This window comes from Acipenser ruthenus, chromosome 8 (genome assembly GCF_902713425.1).
Source record: "Acipenser ruthenus chromosome 8, fAciRut3.2 maternal haplotype, whole genome shotgun sequence".
Lineage (NCBI taxonomy): Eukaryota > Metazoa > Chordata > Actinopteri > Acipenseriformes > Acipenseridae > Acipenser > Acipenser ruthenus.
This window is the reverse complement of record NC_081196.1, coordinates 37,686,079-37,713,604: the sequence shown is the minus strand read 5'-3', so window position 1 is coordinate 37,713,604 and position 27,526 is coordinate 37,686,079. Positions and strand designations below refer to the sequence as shown.

The 27,526-nt window shown below is 39.7% G+C and overlaps 2 protein-coding genes across 2 annotated transcripts in view; both read right to left on the bottom strand.

Moving 5' to 3' along the window:
* efhc2 (EF-hand domain (C-terminal) containing 2) overlaps positions 1–18,089 on the bottom strand; it is a 27,259-nt gene extending 9,170 nt beyond the window's left edge. Inside the window, exons 1-10 of the mRNA XM_034011464.2 lie at positions 17,973–18,089; positions 17,085–17,273; positions 15,863–16,013; positions 15,004–15,227; positions 13,184–13,435; positions 11,100–11,207; positions 10,055–10,193; positions 9,100–9,265; positions 8,139–8,281; positions 6,279–6,475 (exon numbers count right to left, since the gene is read on the bottom strand). Coding sequence (XP_033867355.2) covers positions 6,279–6,475; positions 8,139–8,281; positions 9,100–9,265; positions 10,055–10,193; positions 11,100–11,207; positions 13,184–13,435; positions 15,004–15,227; positions 15,863–16,013; positions 17,085–17,273; positions 17,973–18,014 — 1,611 coding nt within the window. The 5' untranslated portion in view covers positions 18,015–18,089. The remainder of the gene's footprint in view (positions 1–6,278; positions 6,476–8,138; positions 8,282–9,099; positions 9,266–10,054; positions 10,194–11,099; positions 11,208–13,183; positions 13,436–15,003; positions 15,228–15,862; positions 16,014–17,084; positions 17,274–17,972) is intronic.
* Positions 18,090–21,838: 3,749 nt separating this feature from the next.
* fundc1 (FUN14 domain containing 1) lies at positions 21,839–26,409 on the bottom strand. The gene is made up of 5 exons (XM_034010566.3): positions 26,214–26,409; positions 24,886–25,042; positions 23,915–23,990; positions 23,418–23,546; positions 21,839–22,543 (listed from the first exon to the last, which is right to left on the bottom strand). The coding sequence occupies exons 1-5, from the start codon at positions 26,230–26,232 to the stop codon at positions 22,466–22,468; spliced, it is 459 nt and encodes a 152-aa protein (XP_033866457.3). The 5' UTR covers positions 26,233–26,409; the 3' UTR covers positions 21,839–22,465.
* Between the last annotated feature and the right edge of the window lie 1,117 nt (positions 26,410–27,526).

Here is a 27,526-nt window from a genome sequence, read left to right as displayed (position 1 = left end):
TGTCCCGTGTTAGTCAGGGTGTTCCTGAGAGTTGAGTTAGTGCTCCAAGAGGAGTTGGGTTTTGTTTTGTTTTGTGTTCATTAAAATATAGCGCGTCAGCGCTTGAAAAAAATCCATTTCAGTGTCCTGGGTCGTATTTTTAAAGGGGCAACGAACCCGAGTGGGTGAGTTCTTTTACTATATATATATATATATGTATATATATATATATATATATATATATATATATATATATATATATATATATATATATATATATATATATATGTCTTAAATGTAAGTACATGTTTTTGGCTGTTTTTTGGCTGGTTTAAAAAACACAACCTGGTTACTTTTTGGCTGGTTACTTCCAAAATTTGGCTGCGCGTTGCAAAAAAAATCTTACAGCGCTGACAGGGACCAGGCACACACACATGAGTGCACAGCATGAAAGCAAGAGGACAGCATGAGAGCAGAGCAAGGGTGCAACAGGAGACGTAATACCGGTGCAGCGTTTGAATTTTTATTGTTCTCAAGTCAATTTGTTCAAGTCTCAAATTAAGTCTCGCGTCCCAAAAAAAGTAACTCGAGTCCGAGTCACTAACTCGAGTCAACAACTCTGCTTCTATGTGAATTAATATGTATAAGGAGCAGTTGTGTTCTTTTCTTTTCCAACAGGTTCCCTAAATAGGATCGGTGATGACAAGCTATTAGATGTGATTTTTCTCCCACATCCAGTAACATGAGAAGCAAAGCCTCAAGCGGGATTGAAAACATATCTAAAAGCCTGTCATCGCCTAGCCTCTTTATAACACTCCCAGTTTATCTCAAACAGAAATACATCATCAATACACATGGAAAACAAAAGTGGTAAGCCCTGTCATGTGAGTGAACTGCAGAGATGCGTGTGTTTCCAACCGCTGGCGAAAACAACATTGAAATAGGTAAGTGAATTACAGTTAATTTTAATCATTTAAATCTTTGCTTGCTAAGGTAACCAGACCTCACTTAAAAATAATAATTTAGAATTCCTTTGTGTGCTGGGCTGTGTTGAATTGGGGGGCTGATTAGAAACGTGTGGTAAGTATACGGCTTCAGGCCTACACTATAGTATAAATTGGCAATCAGTGTCTTAGAACGCCAGCCGTTCAAGGGCCACACGTCCAAGGGCAGTCTGAGCTGTGGCAGTCTAAGGGCCACATGTCCAAGGGCAGTCTGAGCTGTGGCAGTCTAAGGGCCACACGACAAAGGGCAGTCTGAGCTGTGGCAGTCTAAGGGCCACACGTCCAAGGGCAGTCTGAGCTGTGGCAGTCTAAGGGCCAAATGTCCAAGGGCAGTCTGAGCTGTGGCAGTCTAAGGGCCACACGACAAAGGGCAGTCTGAGCTGTGGCAGTCTAAGGGCCACACGTCCAAGGGCAGTCTGAGCTGTGGAAGAGCGAGGACAGTGGAGCGAGGATCTTTCCCAACTCTCTCCTAATGGCTACTAGAGGCCTCATTCCTACTTTGACACCTAACATCTGGCTCCCCTGAACAAAGCGGGCTCACTCGTTCTCCACTCCCAGAATGAACACTGGTAAGTACCTGCTGCACATACCCTTACTAACTCCTTCTCCCCTTACGCTGCCTGCTACATACTTGAAAATCTCCTTTTTCAATTGTCACTCTCTGACTAACAAATCTCTGCTTCTCAACGAACTTATAACCAATACCAATCTTGATCTTCTCTGTCTAGCTGAAACCTGGCACTCTGTAAACGACATGAACTTGCTGCATCTAGCCACCCCAAAGGGCTATTCCCTCTTTGACAAACCTCACCTCACTGTCCGAGGCGGGGGCAGTGCTGTTATTGCAAATTCTGTGCTCGCTTCCTCAGTTCTTTCTTTGCCTGCCTTTTCTTCATTTGAGCATCTCGCCATCACGCTCCCCTCTCCCATGTCCCTCACCCTTGCTGTTATCTACCATCCACCTACAGTGCCTTGCGAAAGTATTCGGCCCCCTTGAACTTTGCGACCTTTTGCCACATTTCAGGCTTCAAACATAAAGATATGAAACTGTAATTTTTTGTGAAGAATCAACAACAAGTGGGACACAATCATGAAGTGGAACGAAATTTATTGGATATTTCAAACTTTTTTAACAAATAAAAAACTGAAAAATTGGGCGTGCAAAATTATTCAGCCCCTTTACTTTCAGTGCAGCAAACTCTCTCCAGAAGTTCAGTGAGGATCTCTGAATGATCCAATGTTGACCTAAATGACTAATGATGATAAATAGAATCCACCTGTGTGTAATCAAGTCTCCGTATAAATGCACCTGCACTGTGATAGTCTCAGAGGTCCGTTTAAAGCGCAGAGAGCATCATGAAGAACAAGGAACACACCAGGCAGGTCCGAGATACTGTTGTGGAGAAGTTTAAAGCTGGATTTGGATACAAAAAGATTTCCCAAGCTTTAAACATCCCAAGGAGCACTGTGCAAGCGATAATATTGAAATGGAAGGAGTATCAGACCACTGCAAATCTACCAAGACCTGGCCGTCCCTCTAAACTTTCAGCTCATACAAGGAGAAGACTGATCAGAGATGCAGCCAAGAGGCCCATGATCACTCTGGATGAACTGCAGAGATCTACAGCTGAGGTGGGAGACTCTGTCCATAGGACAACAATCAGTCGTATACTGCACAAATCTGGCCTTTATGGAAGAGTGGCAAGAAGAAAGCCATTTCTTAAAGATATCCATAAAAAGTGTCGTTTACAGTTTGCCACAAGCCACCTGGGAGACACACCAAACATGTGGAAGAAGGTGCTCTGGTCAGATGAAACCAAAATCGAACTTTTTGGCAACAATGCAAAACGTTATGTTTGGCGTAAAAGCAACACAGTTCATCACCCTGAACACACCATCCCCACTGTCAAACATGGTGGTGGCAGCATCATGGTTTGGGCCTGCTTTTCTTCAGCAGGGACAGGGAAGATGGTTAAAATTGATGGGAAGATGGATGGAGCCAAATACAGAACCATTCTGGAAGAAAACCTGATGGAGTCTGCAAAAGACCTGAGACTGGGACGGAGATTTGTCTTCCAACAAGACAATGATCCAAAACATAAAGCAAAATCTACAATGGAATGGTTCACAAATAAACATATCCAGGTGTTAGAATGGCCAAGTCAAAGTCCAGACCTGAATCCAATCGAGAATCTGTGGAAAGAACTGAAAACTGCTGTTCACAAATGCTCTCCATCCAACCTCACTGAGCTTGAGCTGTTTTGCAAGGAGGAATGGGCAAAAATTTCAGTCTCTCGATGTGCAAAACTGATAGAGACATACCCCAAGAGACTTACAGCTGTAATCGCAGCAAAAGGTGGCGCTACAAAGTATTAACTTAAGGGGGCTGAATAATTTTGCACGTCCAATTTTTCAGTTTTTTATTTGTTAAAAAAGTTTGAAATATCCAATAAATTTCGTTCCACTTCATGATTGTGTCCCACTTGTTGTTGATTCTTCACAAAAAATTACAGTTTCATATCTTTATGTTTGAAGCCTGAAATGTGGCAAAAGGTCACAAAGTTCAAGGGGGCCGAATACTTTCGCAAGGCACTGTAAGAGCAACTCTGCTTTTATAGCTGAGTTTTCAGAATTCCTCTCCCTCGTCTGCACTTCAACTGACAAAATCCTACTCCTAGGAGACTTCAACATTCATGTTGACTTGCCTTTCTTCCCCTTAGTGACAGACTTCAACACACTTCTGGACTGTCTTGGACTCTCAATCTATCAATGTCCCCACTCACACCCGAGGACACACCCTGGATCTGCTCATCACCAGGGGCCTTCATATCTCCAATCTCTCAGTCTCAGATATCTCTCTCTCTGACAATTTCTTAATCACTGCTAATATTTATCTCCCTGCTCCCTCCTCCGCTACTGATACTGTTATCTCCTTCTGTCCCAAGAATGTGCTGAATCCCTTGAAACTCTCGGAATGTGTCTCTGCATCCCCTTTAACTCTTCTGTCCTCAGTTGATGATGCGGTGACCCTCTACAACGCCACCCTTACTCATATCATCGACACTGTTGCCCCGCTTACAACCAGAACCGTCAAGAAAGATCGAAACTGCCCATGGTACACCCTCGATCTTCGAGTGCTTAAGTCTGCCTGCCGCAAACTTGAGTGCAAGTGGAGGTTGTCTGGACTAACTGTTCACAGAGACATCTGGACAGACCATCTCGCGAGCTACAGGCGTGCGCTCGCCGCGGCCAGGGTGAAGTACTTCTCTGAAATCATAACTATGGGACACGGTAAACCCAATGTTCTCTTTAAGACCATTGACCAAATCCTACATCCAGCCACCGACAGATCCATCTCCATTTCATCCTCCTCTTACCTGTCATGATTTCTCCTCTTTCTTTCGGAACAAAATTGACAACATCTATTTACGCTCTCCCACCACAAACCCAGTTTACTACTCGACCACCTTGACGTTCCTCCGGTTGCCCCTCCTGCCCTCTCCTCATTGCTGATGTCTCTGGCTTACTGTTGATATCAACTAGTGCCACATGCCCCCTGGACCCCTGGCCGACTAACCTTGTCTGTCTCTGTGCTTCTGATCTTGCTCCTTCCATTATGCACACTCTCAACCTGTCCCTGGACTCTGGCTCGGTTCCTGCTGCCCTTAAGCTTGCCCGAGTTACACCGGTACTCAAAAAACCCTCCCTCGACCCGGCTGACTTATCTAATTTCTGTCCCATCTCCAATCTCCCTTTTCTCTCCAAAACACTCAAAGGGCTGTAGCCAGTCAGCTGATGAAACATCTCATGGATAACAATCTGCTTGAATCTCTACAGTCTGGCTTCCGTCCACATCACAGTACTGAAACTGCTCTGCTCTGGATTGTGAATGATCTCCTGCTTGATGCTGGTGCTCCCTCTGTGCTTGTCCTCCTTGATCTAACAGCTGCTTTTGACACCATAGATCATGGCATTCTTCTTGACCGCCTTCAGAAGTATGCTGGGATCTCTGGAACCTGTCTCTCCTGGATGTCCTCTTACCTATCCGGACGCATGCATTCTGTTTTCTATGCTTGATGCAGTAGTGTCGCAAACCCAGTCACTTGTGGTGTCCCCCAAGGATCTGTTCTTGGGCCCCTTCTCTTCAACATCTACATGCTTCCCTTGGGTCACCTCATCTGCCAACACAGCCTCATGTTTCACTCCTATGCTGACAACACCCAGCTCTACTTAAAACTCGTCCCTGGAAGCCCTTCTGCCATGGTCTCGGCCTGCATTCAAGACATCGAGGCCTGAATGTCTGCCAGTTTTCTTCAGCTGAACACTAGCAAATCTGAACTTCTTCTAGTAGGATCTAAAACTCAACTTAACAATCTAAATATAGCTGTCCTGAACCTTGGAAACTGTCTGCTGCTGCCTTCCCCCGCAGTACGAAGCCTTGGTGTACTTCTTGACAACAACCAATCCTTTGATGCCCACATCTCCTCCGTGATCAAATCTTCCTTCTACCATCTTCAAAAACATCTCCAAAGTCTGTCCCTACCTTTCCCTCCCAGATGCAGAGATACTTTGTCATGCATTTGTCTCGACTCGACTACTGCAACACTCTATACGTTGGTCCCCCGGCACGCACCGTAAACCGACTGCAGCTAGTTCAGAATACCGCTGCCAGGATCCTTACCAGATGTAAAAAACGTGATCACATCACCCCACGTCTTGCCCAGCAGCACTGGCTACCTGTAAAGTTCAGGATCACACAGGTCCTGAGTACCTCCTCAACTTCCTGACCCGCTATGTCCCTGCCCGCAAGCTGAGGTCCTCTGACTCTGGCCTGCTTGTTATCCCCAAGCAAAAGTGCACCACACTTGGAGAACGCTCATTTAGTTTCATGGCTCAGACTCTTTGGAACTCTCTCCCAGCTTTGGTGAGTGATGCTCCCACCGTCGCTCGCTTTAAATCAACTCTCAAGACCCACAGGTTCTGTCTTGCTTTCCATGCTCTTTAAGTCTGATATCTGCTATTAGCTGTTGTGTTGCTGCTACTATTTCATGTATTATGCTGCTATCATGTATTATGCACTGTTTTTTTAATTTTTTTTTACTGTATAGCATGTATTATGCACTGTTTTTTAATTTTTTTTTACTGTATAGCATGTATTATGCATTTCTCTGTATTTAAAATATTATGGATTTTCTTGTTGTTACTGCATCTTGTAAAGTGCTTTGTGATGGTGGTCCACTATGAAAGGCGCTATATAAAATAAAAATTGATTTATTCATCCCTGGCTGGACTTGCCTCGTCTGCGTGCTTCTCCATGTAGTTGAAGGTGTACTCGTCAGTGTCCACCAGCTGGAAGTTGTACCCATTGAAAGACAGCTTGGCTCCCACAAACAGATCCTGCGTCTTGAAGTACTGTGACAGCTCGCTCTTGAACAGCTCTTGCTCTGGTTTCTTTATTCGCCCTCTTTCCAAAAACTTGCCTCCGATTACCCCTGCAAGAGACGACCAGTAACTCAGTTTCTACAAGTGTTGAGAGATCCAGCATTGAATACATGTTTTCATACTCATTGCTGCTGAGTAAATATTTTTCTCAGAATTGTGATATAAACAGAATAATTTATGAACGTTCATCACTGTGTTTATTTCTCATGATGTTGACCGTGAGCAACCCATCCTCATTTGTCAGTTACATTGACAACACCAGAAATGTAAGCAACAAGACACACCTAGGTGTACACTAGTAAAAATACACACTGCTAGGTGCACTGTAAGACACAAGGCAAAGCCGAGTGCCACAACCACCCTAGAAAACATTTAGTGCATTGTTGTCAGTAATCATGTTTAGCCAATCAGAGTGTTGTGCTTACCAAAGCCATTTTATAGTGTTACATAATGTTTTGTTTCTACTAAGACAAGCCAAACTACACAAGGTTGGTGTGACAGGGTACACCCCGCCCCTGTGTTTATTTGTATTATTTTTGTATTGTTGGCATTATTATTGTTACTGCTTGAGTGAATTGTGTGTATTATTAGTGTAGTTGTGTGGCAGCATGGCAGGGTGTGTATATGTGGCAAATATTGGGTGGCAGGGAGGGAATTAAAATCCTCTCTGCAAACACACATGGGTATGTGGCTGGAGCCACAATTGAATAAATGTATAAATGATTAATTAAGGTTCCAGCCATGGGTGTATAAAATAGGTGTTCACAGTTGGTAATTGGGATTTAGTGTAGAGAATTAATGTTGGTGAAGGTGATAGTTTTTGTGTGCTGTGCTGTGCTGTGCTGAGTAGAATATATGTATATAATTATTGTGGGTGTTGAGGGGAGTTCTGAAGCCGGGTATTGCGTATGTGTGAAACTGGCAGGTCAGTCTAAAACCCCAGAGGTTAGAAATACAGGGGACCGTCACATAACCTCCCTGATCAATTAACCGCCTCGGTAAATAAATAAATAAATAAATAAATATTAAAAGTAGGCTACAAGGGTAATAGCATTGGCAGCAAATGCAGCTTCCGCGATGGAAACAGAAAGAAAGCGTTACAGCAATCAGCCTTTTGGTGAGTGCCCCTTTAAGAGAGGCGGGCTGTGTGCGTGTGTCAGTCAGCTGCGTGTAGCAGTGACGTTTCAATACACCAGTCGAGAAAGCTTTTTTTTTTTTTTTTTGGGTGAAATGTGTTTACATGATGGAGCACACGCTTGCAGATATTGGCAGCGTGTTTTAGCTTTTAAATGCATTTGAATTAAAGCAAGCTTCATAAACGCAATGCTTACCGGCCGTTTGTTTAAAATAGCCAAAGAAATATTCAAACCAAGCTGCTTAATGGCTGTTGACAATATCAAGAAAGAGCGCAAAGTACCGTGACAGATGTTAAGAAAGCAGAACCAGTGAGGCAGGGACTTCTAGAGTTAAGAAAGAAACCATCAGTTGCAGGTTACTGTACATTTAACGTTTGTTAAAAAGCTTTGCGTGGAGATGGCTCATAGCAAACCGCATACACTGTGTATTTGTAGGAGTCTGAGTATCTTCCTGGTTATAAACACCGTGCCAGTGACGTCATCCTGTCACAGTTGGCTATTTGTTAAAATGAATAGAGAATAACGAACCACAGAAAGGTTGTATAAAGGTATTTGAGAATCTAGAGCAACAGATTACCTGAGTTCCTCTGTGGAGGCTCAAACACAGCAATGGTGTCATCACAAAGGAAGTAGGAGATGATAAACTTCCGCTCACTGTCAACAGGACTGTCCGTAATCATTTTGGCAACGAAGTGCAGCACATTGCTGTCCAGTCCATGTCTGGAAATTAAATGTGAAATTAGCAATTTACCCGTGCCCTATAAAACCAAATCACTTTACTGATATTGAACATTTATTGTAACAAATTAAAGCTGAAGCAGTTTAACAACTAACTGCCTTTAGGGAAACAGAGAACATGGAACAAAATATATTTGAATATAAAAATGAAGCTAAACAGTTATATTTAGCATAATACTGTACGTATTGTACACACATTGATAAATTATTACCGGAAATTATTAATTAACACTTCATCTTGTAACAATGTCATTAACATGCTGTTACTTCATTTTTTAAAGCAAGCTATGCAATTACAATAAATATGTAGACAAGATGTACCACACTGTTCTGTACAGTATTGCAAAGCTATTTGGAAAAGAAAAAAAATTGTAGTTGAACTAATTATAAAGTTGCTGTTGTTTTATTATTCTTGACGCTTTAAAAACATAATTTATACATTTCTTGTTTATTTCTTTGCTTTGACTTTATACATTTCATTGCTTGAGGTTTGTAATTCCACTGTTTCACTACACAGTAGACAACCGATCCAGACCATCCTCATTCATGGAATAACTACAGTACTCCGTGAACGTTCATGGTGTATCCTGTATTCCTCTATAATTCATGTATTATTGTATAACCACATACATTAGTATTTTGAAATGTTCAAGTACTAATTATTTTTAGTAGTTGCTTCCACAAAAAATGAGCTGCAATTTACTTAAACTACACCTGACTTCATGGAAAGAGGCCTTTTAGTCAATAGAGTTCGATGCAGGTCTGCCATTAGCACCCTTTTTTTAAAAGTGTTTCTCTACCTGTCTTTCTCCATCATCTTCCTGAAGTCTTTCTGAGGTGGTTTCGGCATCAACCCTTGGCATGAGCACAGCGAGTCCTCCTCTGATCCAAACCCATTGTACGGGGGAACTTTCTTTTCCAGTCTAGGGCGTGGAGAGGCTCTGTGTCTCACTGGAGTAAAGTCCTCTGTGGAAAAGGAGAGAGAAATGTTATAAACCGTAGATCTGCAGTATTCAACCCTTTAGCTCTGGATTATATATAGTATGTCGTGTGTGTTACCCATGTAGCAGGAAATCATCTGTTTCCAATATACCCATGCCTTTAAAACAGCTGTAACTATCATTTTCAATCTGAACAAAACTAGCTGTGGTATCGGCTTTGCAGGAATTAATGACATGCTGTGCTATTGCAAGTTAAAAAACTGTCAAAAATGCTGGTTCAACTGTATAAAGCACATCGTCCCATGGTTGCTCCATTTTAGATACAAGTTATATTAGAACTTTTAAGTGCCACATAAATACCACTTTCGATCAATTTTAGAACTGGCTTCTTGCAGCAATGGCAATAGTTCTACCAAACATTACCAGTCTGTCATTATCATCCTCTTACTGCCATCTAGTGGTCATGAATTTTGCAGCAATTAAGCAGATCATTCCTAAATTACGTCCTATATTTCTGTTCTACGTTTCACTGGAAATCAAGGGAGGAGGACAGCAGCTACCAACGGACAATAAGGCTCCATTCCAGCAGTCAGAATATGAAAACTGAACAGCAACCAGCTTTCATAATGTAAAATATATATAGGAACTGGTCCAGTCTTGTTAATTAAAGTTGGTACCTAACTTCATTTTTGTTGTTTTAAATTTCTTTAGATAATGAAATAATGAAATACCACATTCATATTTCACAATGCACAATCCACAACTCAGTTTTATTTTTTCACATCACTGTAAATTCCATTCAAGAAATACTCACCGACTCCGTATTTTGTGCGGTAGTATTCTTTGGTGAATCCGTCGCAGTCACAGATGATCACTTTCCTCCCCCACACATTTATCACAGACCCTATGGCCAGGTCACAATCCTTGTAGAACTCTTGATGCACAGCTCCAGTCTAACACATTGGGACAATGGGTTCATTAACTGCATTAATTTGGCGGTGTGATACTATTTTAAGAAATGTTAATAAGATTAAAGGAAAGATTAAAAGTGAACAAATGTAGAACAATGTATTGCATTGGTAGGAGAATCTATATGCATTTTTTAATGAGATAATTGTCTCCCAAGTACCCCAAAAGGTTATCAATTTACTAGGAATAGAGAGTGAGGGTGGGACATTTATTGATCATGAACCCAATTTAGGCCCCCTGTTTATATATAAGATATCATTTTGTGACTCGCTGAACAAGCTGCAGGGAAGGAACGTGGAGTAGTTTTGCAAAATCAGATAGACTAGATCTGCCTGTTTCATGATAATGGACCCCTCTTCAAAAATAGGCAAGAGGATTGAAAGATGTCCCACAAAGACTGTGGCGCAACAGAAGTTTTCCATTTACTAACAATTCAGAATGACTGGGTAGGATATGTGTTCTTTGTTTTACTTCAAAAATAAATGTATGCAATAGTAACTGACAAGACAGGTGTCACATTGAATATTGTCATTCTGCATTAGTAGGAAATGGAAGTTTGTTTTTTAAATCCTTCATCTATTTTTGAAGAGGGTCAGTTAGATTTTATGAAACATTGCTTAGTCACAGTGATTTTTTTTACTGTACTTACAACAGACTGGCTGGTGTAGTGAAGGCTTTATCTTGGGAAGCACTTTATATGTGAAAGTATGGCAAATTTCTTATTTTATGTTGTTCATGGTATGGTCAACTACAGCGTGTTATTTATTTATATCTCTGGTGATATATATATCTGACATGCCTTGTTGAGGTTGCCAATCCTAGCTGTTCCATTGACTAAAATAGATTAAAGGTAGTAAATGATTAATGCATGCTTAATGTTTTTCACCAACCTTATGGCTATCCACAATATAGCGCCCCCCCTGTCCCATTGGACCAAACACATTGAGAACAGTGCGATCTGCTATTTCACCAGGCTGATGTTTAGGAGCTGGTGCATGCTGTGACAAAAAAAATAAAAAAAAATAAAGAAATAAAAACCTTGATAATAAAGTGATGCTTTATTATCATTAAGCTTGTTTCTGAAATTAGTCTGTCACAGGAGGCGACGCAGGGAAAAGCAAAAAATAAATACATCTTTAAGTCATACTTTCAGAAACAGTTAGCTCACTGCCGCTGCTCGATAGCAAGGTAACTTTAAAGCCTGGAGCTTCTGCAGCCCTGTCAATCCGTATATGTGTTCAGTGTGGAGTAAAGCAAAGCTTGTCCAGGCAGAAAGAGAGAGCATTAACCATGATAAAGAAAAGCATCACCCCATACACAGCCATGGAAAAGGTGGCGGTGACTGTGTTTTATTTTTTTTACACAGTAACCACCACCTGGCTTCCAATACAAAATGGAAGTTTTTTATAGACTTTCAACCATACATGTGCAGTTAGTTTCAGATGTGTTTGGTCAGCTTTACGATTTGTAAAAGTCTATGACGGGATGTGCCCGCCCCTGTGTTTATTTGTATTGTTTTTGTATTATTATTATTATTATTATTATTATTATTATTATTATTATTTAAATGTATTGCATTCTGTTCGTTAAAAATGATGGTTTGTTATTGTTTGGCAGCGCGGATGGAGTTAAAGCCCCATCACTCTAAACTCGTGTGTAATGTGGCCATCTCCAAATTGATTAAGTGATTATGAATTTGGAGATGGTCACGTGTAAGTACAGCAGCCACTCATAAGGGGGAAGGAGGTTAAGAAGAGAGAGAGAGAGAGAGAGAGAGAGAGAGAGAGAGAGAGAGAGAGAGAGAGAGAGAGAGAGACATCACAAAGGTAAACTATTGCTACTCATGCTGGAGATAGGCCAGCAAGATACTTGTTTGTATAGGTGTATTTGTTTTGGTCATCGTGCCTTTTTGTTTTGTCAAAGTGTTTTGTGTCTATTTATTTGATTTATTTAATAAATACGCGCCCAGCGCTTCCTCCCGCAGTACTGTGCCTCTGTTTACTTCCTGGCCTGTGATGTAACCACCCAGCCATACGTGACAAAGTAAAAAATGGTATCTATATCTATATATCTATATATATATATAATGATTTCCATTACACGAGAGTAGATGTTAAAACTTCATGCAGAGAACAGAGAACAGAGAACCCTGCTCCAACACCTTTTGCACCTGTTAAGGGTGTGTGTCTGTGTGAAGCAGAACTGAGAAGGTAAGTTGTGTCACAATTGATTCAGAAACATCACATCTTTCTGGTTACAAGTAATCCCTTTGGCTGGAATACTGGCTGTAACAAAAGCACTGCCAGGTTTGGCAGCTGTAAAATTGGAAACTACAAAAAGTCACAGACAGATGCTACTGGAATCTCTTCGGGGGCTGTTCGGACCTGCGTCTAAGAAGGAACAGATGTGTAGAAATAGCAGGTGAGAATAAAAAGGGTGACACACAAGTGACTGTTTGGAACCACGACATTACTGTCTGAGCTAATGAAAAGGAACCGTTCAGCTAACTGAGACCATAATAAACTCAATACCTCTTGGGTGGACAGTTCTCTAGCAATAGCTGGCAAAGATACTGATTTGGTAAACATTTCTTATGGCTACTCAGGGACTGCCAAGCATAAAGACATCAGTATGTTTACTGTTCCATAGTCCGCATGCAGGTAAAATGGAAACAGCAGCCACAAGAAATCATGGAATAATCATCAGAATCATTAACTGTGCTGCCTTTTTCTACCAAAAGGGAACATAGAAATATCAACCAAATGCAGTTCATATTTTAAAACGATAGTGTACATAAAATAATTAACTATCCAGTGCAAAGAAGCAAAACTAAATAATAATAATAAAGAAAAAATATATTCTCTAAAGGTCCCATGTAATAGAAACGCTTCAGGTTTTTTTAGCGTATCATTTCAATTATATCTGGCAAGACCTTTATGTTTATCCACAACCTGGATCGTCACATGGTCATCACCTTAGGCAGTTTGTTCCTTTGGAGGAACATGGGTGCCGCGTCCCTGCCTGAGTTGGCCTGCACCACCTCTCGAATCTCGATGGTGTCGTCCGCCAGGAAGTAGTGCAGCGTGAGCTCCCGAGGGTCCCCGAACATTGCGTCCGAGTCATCCCAGAAACAGAAGAATCGCAGGACGTGCCGGTCGTGATCCAGGAACTGCTTCAGCTTATCTAAGCGCTCAAAGGGCCGCAGAGGCTTCATGCTCTCCTGCATCTACAAAACAAAATCAAAAACCTTTGTACAGGATACTTTCACCTGTTTATTCAGCAACATACTACAGAGCAGAGGTGGTCATATTCCCCTTTGACTGAAAATGATTATCAGGACTCCATCTCCTATATTTATGTATGTACTGTATTTGCTCGAAACAGTGCCTGGGCAATTCCCCTCACGGAATACCCTTCTTTGTGAAGGGTAAGTACGGATACACGATCATCATATTTTATCTCCTCCTTGGAGCAATGGTAACTCACTTACTGTACACTCCTCCTCTACACTCCTTCTGGTTCGCCATTTAAAAGAACACCGATTTTCACATGGCTGTCCCAGATTTTCACATGGCTCTCTTTTCTCAATTAGTTTAGGTTCTGAAAGCTGTCTGTAGCCTTCTGACTGAGAGGGGTAATCGTTTCATGGCAGAAACTTGTTTATAATAGCAGCTTGTTTACTGCACTGCTTTTCCCATCCAGCTGAAGAAGGACTTGCAATCCTGATATAATTGATTCTTTGTTTTGTCAATTATTCACATTCTGATGTACCTACATTAACATTATAATATATATATATATATATATATATATATATATATATACACACAGTAATCCGTCACATATCCGCCCTACCCGTTTACCAGCCATGATCAATCGCTTCAGCAACGTTAGTTTATTATTGAACAGAGAAGATTAGTTCAGAGACTGTAGATCCACCAGAGTTTTTGTACACTGTGTTGTATGTGCTCCGTGCGCAACCATTGCTGGAAGTGTCACGTGAGCTGTTCAGTGTGTTGACTTGATATGTAAATAAATCCTGTTCTCCTGCGGGGGGCGTATCAACTTCAACCTCCGTCTCGCTCTCCTGCCTGTCACTCAGCAGCGAATGCACGCACCCACACTGCAGACAGCTACTTTGTCACAAGCATTAATACCCTGCATCTTTCTAAACAAGGGATTTAGGGGAGTTCCCTTATAAAAGCTGAATCTCAAAACAATAATTGTGTGAATAAAATGTACCGCCGTCCCTTTTCTTTGCAGCGCCAGCAATAAAGTCGCTGACAAGGTGAGTGTCTTTTATTTATTAACCACAAACAACTGTAGCTGGCTTCCAGTCTCACACTGTAGGCAGGTACTGTTTCTCACTCAAAAAACTGTCACACACTTTTTTAACGGCTCCTCCTCCACCATTCACACATGGAGCCGTGTGATCTAACTAACCCCATTCACTCCCGGCTGCACATACACACTTGCATGCATACCAGTTTAACAATACACACAACACGTACAACACATAACAACCACAGCAGCGGGGCTTCTGAGCCCCCAGTTGTCCGGGTTGCTACAATAATAATTGTTACAGCTGTGTATAATGGTATTTAAAACAGGATTCATTTATCCACCTTTTTACATATCCGCCCTTACTCTGGTCCCATGGCAGGCGGACATGCGACGGATTACTGTATATATATATATATACATAATATTACACATATATGCATATCTATATTATTTATTGACAAAACAAAAAAGTGTATTGTGTATTGTGTATTGTGTGTGGGGGGGTCTAACCTGATTGCGGACGGTGCTGTATGGGTCCTTGGGGGTGGCGCTGGGGGAGTTCAGTCGCACCCCCAGTTTCCTCAGGAAGTTCCTAGTGAACGCATCACAGTCAGTGATCGTGAAGGTCCGGGAGTAGAACACCATCTCTTGGTTGATGTTGAAGTGCTCCAGTGTGTAACACTCATCATCGTATGGTGGTGGGAGGGGAATGCGGTGACGCCGAATAAAAGTACCTAGTGAAAATCAGACATCAGCATACAACATACTACAATACATGAGGAATGGGAGCCACTTCGGACCTTAGTAGTTATTAGGAATACTTAAATAAACAAAATGAATTCAGTACTTAACAGGGTGAAGCCACTGTTGTACTTTAAAATGGTGAGTTGGATATTTTTGCTCAAATACTATAGTGAAAAGCAATATACAAGATGTGTTCTTTTAAACTAATTGAAGTCTTTTGGTCAGCATGTGTCATTTTTCTCAAAGACTGTAGCTGCACATCTTCAAGGCAAGGTCATGGCATGTCTGACCAGCAAATGCCTTCCACTAGCTAGTTGGCCTGGAATATATAAATTATAGATTGGCAATTTAACCTTCAGCATGAATTGATCAGCTGTGAATCAACCGCTTAGAACATATGCTTTAGCTTCTATTCATATGACCTGTAAAGTATTTACAAGCTTTATGATTTCAACTGAGGCACGAAAGTGCATACAGACACATTCAAGAAGTGTATGGTAACAAAAAAACTATGCGCTTATCATTTCAGAAAAAACAAACATTGACATGCAGTTCTTTACGTCCTTTGTCTACACATCCAAACATTTTATTTTTTTTAATGTATTGATTTATTTTGGATTATTACCTTGCGGAATGCCACTGTTCTTTATTTCTGGCTCCACAACTTGTATGGTGTCATCCTCAAGGTAGAAGTAAATTTTGCACCTTCTGATTCTGAACTGCTCCTCCCTCTTTTCGTGTACAGATTCTTGGAAGTAGGCATCAAAGCATAACACCTATTGAAGACAGGGTTTTAAAACTTTCTAACATGGCCAGTTTTTTACTTCTGTTTAACTTACACAGCAAACACTGAGGTCACTGCACCATGTTTCTATGGTTGGTTTGCAATGACATCACTGCTTGGTCTCATTTAATGACATGCATGAAATTAGATAAAAATGCAATAACATCATTGCTTGGTATAACTTTTTTATATTACAGACACATGCCTGGTTTTAAGTAAACTATGCATGGGGCCTGCGTAACTAGACGCAAGAAACAGAACTTAATACCAAAACGACCCATCATCTACAATCCCCTGAGCACTATAATTCACATCATTGTTTCCTTGCATTAGAATTGTAGTGATTCAAATTGATTCTTTTTGTTACAGTTTTGATGCCATTTTTCAATGTAAACATCTCTCTTTCCTACTTTCACCTGAAGAAGAGACCTTTGAGGTCTTGAAAGCTTGTGATTAATTATCGTTCAGTTTGTCCAATAAAAGGTATCACATCTCCTTCTCTGGACTATCATCTCTCGACTGATATGGCTACCATTTCATCTATCTTTTTACCAGTACAAATTCTACTGCCCTGATAAGACTGCTGCTGGTAGTTTAACAGCAAGGCTGCAGAAAGATAAATACTTATATTTTATTGGATTTAAGTATAGAGAAAGGGAAATATTAACAGTTATATTAAGAATTAGTTTTATGCAGCTTTTGGCTGAAATCTTTGAACAAATAGAACCCAACATGTATGTTTGATCATCTCAAGATGGCACACAGCAGAATATTAATTTCAATTGTTTGTTTTAAAGATGCATCCTTTAGAGCAGGGGTCTCCAATCCTGATCCTGGAGGGCTGGTGTCCCTCCTGGTTTTTGTTCCAACTGTACCCTAAATTACTTAATTGGACCCATTAAACTTTCAATAAGCACTTAATTGGTCGAATTAAGTAATTTCGGGTACAGTTGGAACAAAAACCAGGAGGGACACCAGCCCTCCACGACCAGGATTGGAGACCCTTGCTTTAGAGTGACGAAAAATGTAATAAACGTGGCCCTGCAAATTCTTGGAATCGTACTTGTTTGTCGAAGGCAACCCAGGATGGTGCATCGCTGCCCTCTCCTCTAGGGAACACTGTGTATTTGGGGCGCATCTTCTGTCCCAGTAGCAGCTCTCCTCCAATGCCCGGCTTCTCTTCACCCACCATTTTCGGGATGCCATTGGAATAATCGAAATGCTGGGACTTGTTAAATTTCTCCTTTCCAAGCTGAAGTGAATATAATGAGATTGTGTTGCAAAGGCCTACCCTGTTTTATTCAAAGTTAATCTAAATATCATGTTGCTGTAATCACTTTTTGTGTTAAGAGTTCTAAAACAGTGTTAGCTACCAGTTTTCTTTTTACTACAGTGCATTAAAAAATGGCGATCTAATTGTTTATACAAGACATCAATCTTTAGTTATATGAATTCTTTACAATGACTGTGGTAATACCACAATAAAACTTGTAGTCTTCATAGTCTTTTTGTATTGACAGATATTCTATGGTGTTATGGATAACATATAGTTGAATTCAGTACTTTTTTTTTTTTTTCCAAAATGATTCTAATTCTTTTCTCTTGTAATAAATAAAATGTATGTTATTGTTACCAACGCGTATCCTAGGTATCCTGATTTTATATTGTTTAGTCGGTACATTCTCCCTTATTTTTATCCCAATCAAGTACAGTCGTTTGGAGTTATACTACAATACATTTTGAAAGTGTCGGCTTTTATTTATGAAATGCATTTTCAGATAACAATATGAGGTTAATCTGCAGTAAGTGTTCCCTATTATGACATAAGCGTAGAAACTAGAACATGTTCAGTTTGTATTTGAACTGAAGGCATGAGCGGCATGTTTAAATAAAAAAAGACATTCACATATTCTCAGTTCAGTAAATTATATAATTTTTAATCTTTACTCACATTTCTGTTGAAGGAATTGCCCGGTAGCAGAGGTAGAGCCATGTTGGCAGAATGCACAATCCAATATATTTGTAACTCGGTGTGTTTCAACTTTCTGTATCAACTTTTCGGTTGCTATGGGGAGTGAGTTGTTTGGTCCCTTGTTGCTCAGATACCGGTACTTCATTGAACGTCACAATAGTACGCTACGTCACCTACAATGCGCTTTATCATTTTAAGTCTAAAATACGTTTATTTCTCAAGGACCTACATACAACCAAATGTGTTTTTTAAATATTAAATATGCATTTGAATGCATTATTTTAAAAGGTACTTTTCTTATGGAATGAAACGTTACCATTATTTGGTGTTTTTAATCATCAAACTGTATTGGTAAAAAACGAATTATCAGTCTTGTAAACACCTAGACCTGTCACCCGATCGTGTAAAATACTATACCCTCGCCAGTTGTAGATAAAAAAAAAAGACGGTGCGTTTGGGAATTCAGTTTCATTAAGTTAAGGAAAAAAAATTGGTTTGTTTAAATATACAACAACAACAACAACAACAACAACAAAAATTGTACAGGTGGACTAACACAAAACTGATGTTATTTAAAAAAAAAACCAAAACAAAACAAAACAAAAAAAACCAGGACCAAACATTTGCAAAAGCCACATTACAATAAAAATAAAGGCTGCGCCACATGCACCCTTCTTGGCCACAAGGGTAGAGTAAATAAATACAAATACATCCTGTAACTGTCAGTAAAGGCAAGACAGCATTCCACAAGCCAATAAAACCGCACAGCAGATATGTCTAATTGGTTAGTTTTACCAAGAGAGATTTGATAGCTTCAGATTTATTATCTTCCTATCTTATAAATATGTAATATTTGACAAAGAATTCACAGGGGTATCAGCAAACCAGCAAATCGGTTTTTACAAACACAAACCTGCCACGTGTGTCGTTTCTCTAGTATATTTGGATGTTATATTTGTATTTGTTTTTCATACATTGATGAGCTTGTCCATCACCAACAAACCTGCCAAGATGGGTTCCCATTTAATACATTCTTTTGTTTAGAGAAGCGGAGGTCCAAAACAGCTGGAGGATATGCTTGCTAATGAAGGACTTGTTTACATAACGCAAAGTTCATTCAAAATGATCTAGACAGCATTCAGAATTGGGCAGACAAATGGCAAATTAAATTTAATAGAGAAAAGTGTAAAGTATTGCATGCAGGCAATAAAAATGTGCATTATAAATATCATATGGGAGATACTGAAATTGAAGAAGGGAACTATGAAAAAGACCTAGGAGTTTATGTTGACTCAGAAATGTCTTCATCTAGACAATGTGGGGAAGCTATAAAAAAAAGGCCAACAAGATGCTTGGATATATTGTGAGAAGTGTTGAATTTAAATCAAGGGAAGTAATGTTAAAACTTTACAATGCATTAGTAAGACCTCACCTAGAATATTGTGTTCAGTTCTGATCACCTCGTTACAAAAAGGATATTGCTGCTCTAGAAAGAGTGCAAAGAAGAGCAACCAGAATTATTCCGGGTTTAAAAGGCATGTTGTATGCAGACAAGCTAAAAGAATTGAATCTATTCAGTCTTGAACAAAGAAGACTACGCGGCAATCTGATTCAAACATTCAAAATCCTAAAAGGTATAGACAATGTCGAACCAGGGGACTTCTTTGACCTGAAAAAAGAAACAAGGACCAGGGGTCACAAATGGAGATTAGATAAAGGGGCATTCAGAACAGAAAATAGGAGGCACTTTTTTACACAGAGAATTGTGAGGGTCTGGAACCAACTCCCCAGTAATGTTGTTGAAGCTGACACCCTGGGATCCTTCAAGAAGCTGCTTGATGAGATTCTGGGATCAATAAGCTACTAACAACCAAACGAGCAAGATGGGCTGAATGGCCTCCTCTCGTTTGTAAACTTTCTTATGTTCTTATGTTCTTATCAACTGACATAAATATTCAATGTTCTACAGACATTTCATTTATCAAGCCAGCTGTGGCTAAATGACACTGACCTAGGGGTGGCAACATTATATGTTGGCGTTTCAAATTTCACACTGAAACAAAAAATCTTAACTGGAATATCATACTGTATTGTTATTTTGAGGTAAGGATATATGCAAATCACAATAATCATATTGTTATTGTGGCTATCATTGGTGTTAAACAGTAAAAAAAGGGTCACATATCCACTGCTTAGTATCTGGCTGCCTATTATTAAGTGTCATTTAGGGCACCTGGGCATGGTATCAATGGTGACCTGAAGTCACTAAAATAATTAATACTTTGGACATCACAGAAAATAGACATGAGCCTTAAAGAACATGTGCAAGTCAGCCTTGACAGCAAACTCCATTCTGGAGTATCACACACTGCCAAGGAGTTCTGAATCTCACCCTGGTCCACATGGACCATGTGCTTCAGACCCTTATTTATACAATTCCCAGGCTTCCTGAGACACCACACAGCAGGTCAGTGACAGGCCCAGCACAACACAACAACCACACTAGAGCAATTCCTACTGTAAGTATCTGAATTCAGTTAATAACAGATTTTTTTTTTGTTTTTTAAAGTAGGACTTATTCTTATATATTTAAACAAACACACAAGAAACTCATGTTGTTATGGATGATTTATAGTGTTTACATTCATTCAAAAACATGTGGTTTAATAGACAAAATGATAGTAAATGAATGCAATTTGTCTTATTAACTTGTGGGTCCCTGTGAAAAGGAGGGCCTTTATTACCTTCAGCACCTTTTCCACTTCTCCTCTTATTGTGCAGTTACACTTTCCAGAGATTCCATTTTCAGTCAGAACTCCACTTACCTTAACGTATGCTGTGAAATCACATTTACCTGAAACAGTGGGTGGAAGAGGGGAATGACACTTCTGAAAAGGCTGCGTGGTCCAGCATAGAAAATATTAAGGAACTAACATTAGCAGACCAGAAGGAGAGGGTAGCTCTGTAGTGTTGCACCTTCAGAAATGTTTCAAATTTAAGAACATTTGAAATATTTCCATGTAAAAGTTCTATGTTAAAAGGATGCAGTAATAGGGGTACTTAATGGTAAGGAAATAGAACTTAAAACCTGGGTTACTACACCTTTTAAACATTAAATCTGACATTTCTGTTTAGGGACTTAATAAAAATCAGAATAGATATCACAGGTTAATAAACATCCACCTTCATGTATTAACACATCCTTAACCAATGGCTTTTTTTGTGTTAGTCCAAACTTATTTTAAATAAAAAAAATTAAAAAAAACTCTCTCCTTTTTGTGATCGCATTGGTCTTTGCGCTGTCATGCAAGATTAAAAACAAGCACTCATCATCTCCAAACAATATTTGGATGTTAATAAATAGTGCTGAATGGGCAAGACTGGTGATTTAACTCTTCTCTACTGATCCAGAGTAGGCCAACAGTGGCCTGTAATCTCTGGCAATGTCATCTATGCCACAGGCCATGGTTTAGAGCAGGGGTGGGGAATCCTGGGCCTGGAGGGCCGGTGTCCCTCTTGGCTTTTGTTCCAAGTGTGCCCTAAATTATTTAATTGGACCAATTATTACCAATTATATTTCAGTTTATTTCAGGTTCTAAAGCTTCAATAAGTGTCTTCTTTCAGTAAAAAATGGTGCTGGAGTACTGTAATGGCTTTGTGAGTTTGCCCCAAGGTGTCAACCCCACGGCCCTCTTCCTCATGGTCTGCTGTTGCTTCCTGTTCAGATTCATTGTTCTACCGAGCATACCCTTTACCAGCATATTGATTAACTGGTCAAAACCATAATTTTATGGTAAAACTGGTTAGGAATGGCATGAGAAATATATAAATATGCAATATTTGCATTCACCATTATTATTATTTTTAATGAATTAAATCAAACAGAAAATATAAAACACAACTTTAAATTTAAAATATATTTTGAATTGCATACTGGGATTGCACTGACCCCCACAAATATTGTACTTTTTTTTTTTTTTTTAAAGGCAAAACGACTAAAAACGAACAAAAAAAAACAACAAAATAAAACAACAATAATAACATTTACAAAGTATACATAATATTCTGACACTATACAGTACATCCAATTAGTGTTTCTTGTGTTACAAAACGGAAAAAGACATGAGATGACAAGAGATTATAATATAACACTTTCTTGGCCAGGCAAAATAAAAGAACATCACCCCGGCAGCGACGAGCAAAGCGGAATCTGTGTGTGTTGTTTCTGCACAATGCACAGGTTCTACAACTCTTTTAAAGAGTACTGATGAGATTCCTGGGCTCTTGCTGGTTTGAGAGGCACAGTAAAGAGGAGGAAAGCATTGTGGAGTGTCCTGGCTGTACTGCTGCTTCTCCTCCTGCTCCAGCATTATTGTTCACAGACTCTCCCTTCCTCCTCGTGAACAGAAAAAAAAGCTTCACAGTTACTATTATCAGGTATTGTTTTGGCAGCTCCTGTAGGCCTTGAATCTTTACGATGCAAGCCCAAGCAAGAATCCTCCAAGGAACCCGCTGGAGAGCACAATATTCTTCTTCACGAATTCTGTAGACTATAGAAAAACAAAGAGACAGAACAAGATTCATAATGTACCCACCTGTGGCAGGGCTGAAGCCCTGTAAATAGTATGGTTATGTATTTTTGCTTCCTTTTAGTTTTTGTAAATAAAGTTTGTGTTAGATATGGCAGGGCTAGGATTGGGTTCCCATTTCTAAATAAGACAGGTGTGGAAGGTGGTCAGATGTCAATGATTTATTGATTATCAATTAACCTTGGCCATCTGCTATAAAAATCTTCACGACTGCGTGTATAACCAGGGTGAGCAAAAGAAATCAACAACTGGGGATCTTTGTTTAAGGGCTTTTAATCCCATCCCCCAAGTATCTTAGGGAGAAGGCTCCTGGAGCGAGACCTCCCTTATAGTGGGAGCAGCGCTCGGCCCCGGTTTTGGAGAGCTTTCGTTTTTGTATTATTTTGTTTGTTTACAAGTGTGTGCATGTCCTTCTGCACTAGGACTACCATTGCTGGTACTCTAGTGGCAGCCACCCGCAACTGCAACAGAACTTCTTAGAAATATTGTAAATAAAACCTGTGCGTCTGAGTGGCGTGTCAACGTCAACCTTCGTGTCTCTCGATCTCTCCTGTCTGTCAGGGGTAACTCACATACCCTATTAAAAATCTCCTACACCCCCAGTGCTGCTCCATGTATAGAGATATACACCTAAAAACAGCAGCCTGTCTCTGGCAGTGCGATATCTTGGTCATTTGCATCAAACATGACCCTGTACATTAAAACAATGGTTTAAAAACAGTTGAGACAATGGAAGTTTTTCATGGATGACGGCATCATTTAAAACCAAGACGCTGAAGCAGGAAACCCAGAGATTGAGTTACTGATTGACAATCCACAATACCATAATTCCTACCTCTTCAATTACATTGCTGATTTCGGGTGCTGCTTTGTTGGCCTTCTTCTTTAGGTGCTTTTTGGCCTTATTGACGTCTTTTTCCACTTTCTTCCAGTCAACCTGCACGTACCCACTGTGATTTGCAAACTGAAAGTAATGCACAGAGTCAAATTTAGCTTTCTGGTGTGAATGCTTTTGAGAAGAATTATTTTGGGAAACAAATGTATGGAATTTGTTTCTTATACAATATTTGAAGTCTAATGAGTGAATGGCAAATTGAATTTAATGTTTTAATGATACTTTGTAAACAATCACTAGGATTTTTACATGAAACACACATGTACAATACTGCATTTCAGCATTGTGTTAGATTATTATTAGTATACTATAGAAGACACTGAGAAAGACCTTGAGTCGAAATTCTTTATCTAAGAATTTATCATTTATCTACTACAGAGTGGCCATAATAAAAGTCAGTTACAGCTTTTTAAATGCTTGCTTCCACACAATCATACCTGTAGTAAAATAAATCCACCACCGACAGCTGTGGCTGCAATCTTCCCAACCCTTTGGAACAGATATCCTGCACACCTTGTAAAGAACAGAATTATATCAGCAACTATCCTTCAACATATTCAAAAATCACCATCATGAAAATACACATTCCCCTCCACCAGTCTCCACAAACTGTAAAAGAGAATCTCAAAACAAATGCCCATGTGCATTATGCATATTAAATTCAGGCAAGCGTTTTTCTATGACACTATAAAAGTGCACAATTCCGGAGCACTCCTGCTGTCCTCCTGTTCCATCTGTGCCCTTAATTACTTAATCCAATTTACCTTACTTCTCGGTTTCAATCAATTAATTATTGAATGATACCTATCAAAAACAGAGGACTGGATTTGTGCACCCCTGCTGTAGAGCATTCCATAGTTCTGATCCATTATTGACCAGAATCCATTTAAAATTACCTAGATTTCTCTACCCTCAATACCTTCAAAAGTTTCATATTGCCCTCATGATAAAGTAAATATACTGATTAAGGGCAATACAAGAACTACTACAAACAGTACTGTACATTCCGACCAAAAGTTGTTCAGTACCTAGCAAACCTGGCCTTTCACTTGAAACTCACATGCTTTGCACAGATATGAATGGCTCCACTGCAGACCTGCCACAGGGGTCACTGGTGCGTGGTGAACCGTGGATTGCCCTGCCAACCTAAGCCCTCCCTACCCGGGCGGCGCTTGGCCAGTTGTGCGCAGCCCCCTAGGAACCCCCCCGTCATGGTCGGCAATGACATAACTTGGATTCGTACCTGCGATCTCCAGGCTATAGGGCGCATCCTGCATGCCACGTGGAGCGCCTTTACCGGATGCACCACTCCTGAGCCCCATGAAACTCGCATGCTTAAAGTTAGGGGAAAACCATGGCAAGTGCACAACTATTACAGACAGTACTTGTCTGGTAGTTTAACACATACCAGCCTGTTACTCCACCCATCATTATCTGAGTAGTGACTGAATATTTCTCTGCAATCGGCCCGGAATTTTGTCCAAAGACCCGGCTCCACCATTGATGCCGTCTTGCATAATCTGTCAAATCCACCACTTCATAGCAGTCTTCATCGCTGTCTTGATCTTGAAAATAAAATTATACAGATACAAAAATCTAATAGTTTCCAGTAATATATATATATATATATATATATATATATATATATATATATATATATATATATATATATATATATATATATAAAGCACAATCAAAAATGAATGAACTAATCATAAGAAAGCCTGTTCCCAGCCTGTCATTCAATGGAAAACAGCTGTCATTCCACTTTTATTTTGTACATTAGTTTATTTGTAAGAAGCGGTATTAGGGGTTTTAAGATTTATGTTAGGGATTTTAAGCTTTCGTTCCTTATTCATATTTTGTTTCGTTATTTAATGGGCATTCTTTTCTCCATTATTTACAATGGGCATTCCTTTCTCTATTGTATAGGCATTCGTTGTTGTCTGCCCCCCTAGTTATAAATCATCAAGCTTCCCCGTGTTGGACGTTTAGCGAGGGTAAATCGTTGATACGGTTCGTATTACTAGAGGTAACATACATGACAGATATTTAATTCATACTTAGAAAACCATACACGTTGCATTCATGCTTGGAGTTTTTTTGTTTGTTTTTGCACTGTAGGTTAATAGTTCCATTTGGCAAACCAATTTTGCAAGATAACGTGCACTGTTTATGCACATCAAAATTAATGATAGTATTTTATTTTTTCCACTTCTCAAAAAAAGACTACGGGCTCCTAGAATTGTACTCACAAACATCACAAATAAACGCTGCAAATAATATCACATAACACCACGGTTTTACTAAAGTTATAAGAAAACGAATATTACTTTTTCACTGACAATACAAATGTCGCACCTCGTCCTGGCAATTCTGCACAGAACATCCCCTACGTACTGTTTCTGTGTGGTTCTGACTGTAAATACAATTTCAATGCTGACATTAACACAAGGTGGTAAGAAAATACATTTCCCTTCTTTAGTCTTTTAAAGATTAAAATAGTTGCATTTAATTACGAATATACAACAACAGTATGAAATGTGCCGATGCCCAAGTAGTCATAGACTGGCCTATAGTCGTATTCAAGATTTGCGTGTTTAGCTGTATCTATGTGACATTCGTTTTTTAGTTGTTCGTTATTTTTTTTGTTTTAGCTGCATACCGACAGTGGCTTTGCTGGGTGGATTTTCTCAGTTTAAAAAAAATAAAAGGAAAATCAAACATTACACCAACCTTCTCTGCGCTCCGCCATTTTGCAGTATACGACTAGATGTTGTGTTATGTAAGGTCCTTCTCGGCTCCACCTATAGTGCTGTCACATCAGTCAAGGAAACGCGAGATAATTTGCTTCAGGCAGCGTTAGTGTCTGCCTGTTGTAGCCTACGGGCAATGTCACTCTGTCATGTTTAAATGAATACACTAAAATATATCTGTTGACAGCTAGAACAGGGGTCGGCAGGGAACGCCTACCTCTCACTTCGGGCTGGAATATTGAACTGTTTTGCTCTTATTAATATTCACGTGTAGAATATTTAACTGTTTTGCTCCTATTAATATATGGTGACAGATATACATGTGTATACAACTCATGCACATGAGCAATGAATACAATGGCCGTAAGAAACCCTTGCGAGATAAATAATGAACATGTTTTAATATAGCGTGCCTGGTCTAAAATAATGAGCAAGTATGAAGGGAACCTGTATGAACGCTGTGCTAAGGGGTCAGCGTTTTACAATAACTGTAGATGTAATAATTGGAACAGTTCTTATTTTTAGACCCATATAACATAAGTCAAGTAGATAAAATAAGCTGAACATTTATTTAAAAGATAAGACTCAATCGCAACCAACAAATAAAGGGTACCTTACACATATCTTTTTGCAAACGGATGCACTTTTCTTCCAATACGTCAGTCTACCCCCCTTTCTTGATGGGGGTTATGAATTCGTTTTTCAAAGATGTTGGATTATATACCTCAACAAAAAGCAAAATATAAACTAAAAAGGGGGTTGTTTTTTCCACATGGTATTTTTACTCATGATTCACTGATAACTCTTTTCAACAGCATCATATATTAAGGGAAATGGCATTTGTAACTGATCAATTGGCACAATCTTGGGGTCATGAAAGGTGATTACTCAAGCTAAATAAAGATTCTCTTCACAGCTCTATGAATGCACATCAATCCAAAGCCATTCGGTGTTGGGCCTGTCTAAAAGTGCCATCATAGTTGGTTGGTCTTGTTTCAAGTTATTTAACAACAATTAAATATGGGGATTTACCATGATTTCCATTACACAAGAGTAGATGTTAAAACTTCATGCTGATTTGAACTCGGCTCTCGCCAAGATAAGCACCAACTAAGAGGTAGCTTTACAGTAAACTAATGTGATCCATATGTGTCTCCATCCATTTACGTTTCCTTCCATATGATGATGTAGATATCCTTCTGTCTGGTGTTAATGGCTGAAGTGTAATGCTGGCTCCAGGGATCAGCTTATTTTGCCTCCCTGGTGCATCGGCACACACAACGGCTGCGATGC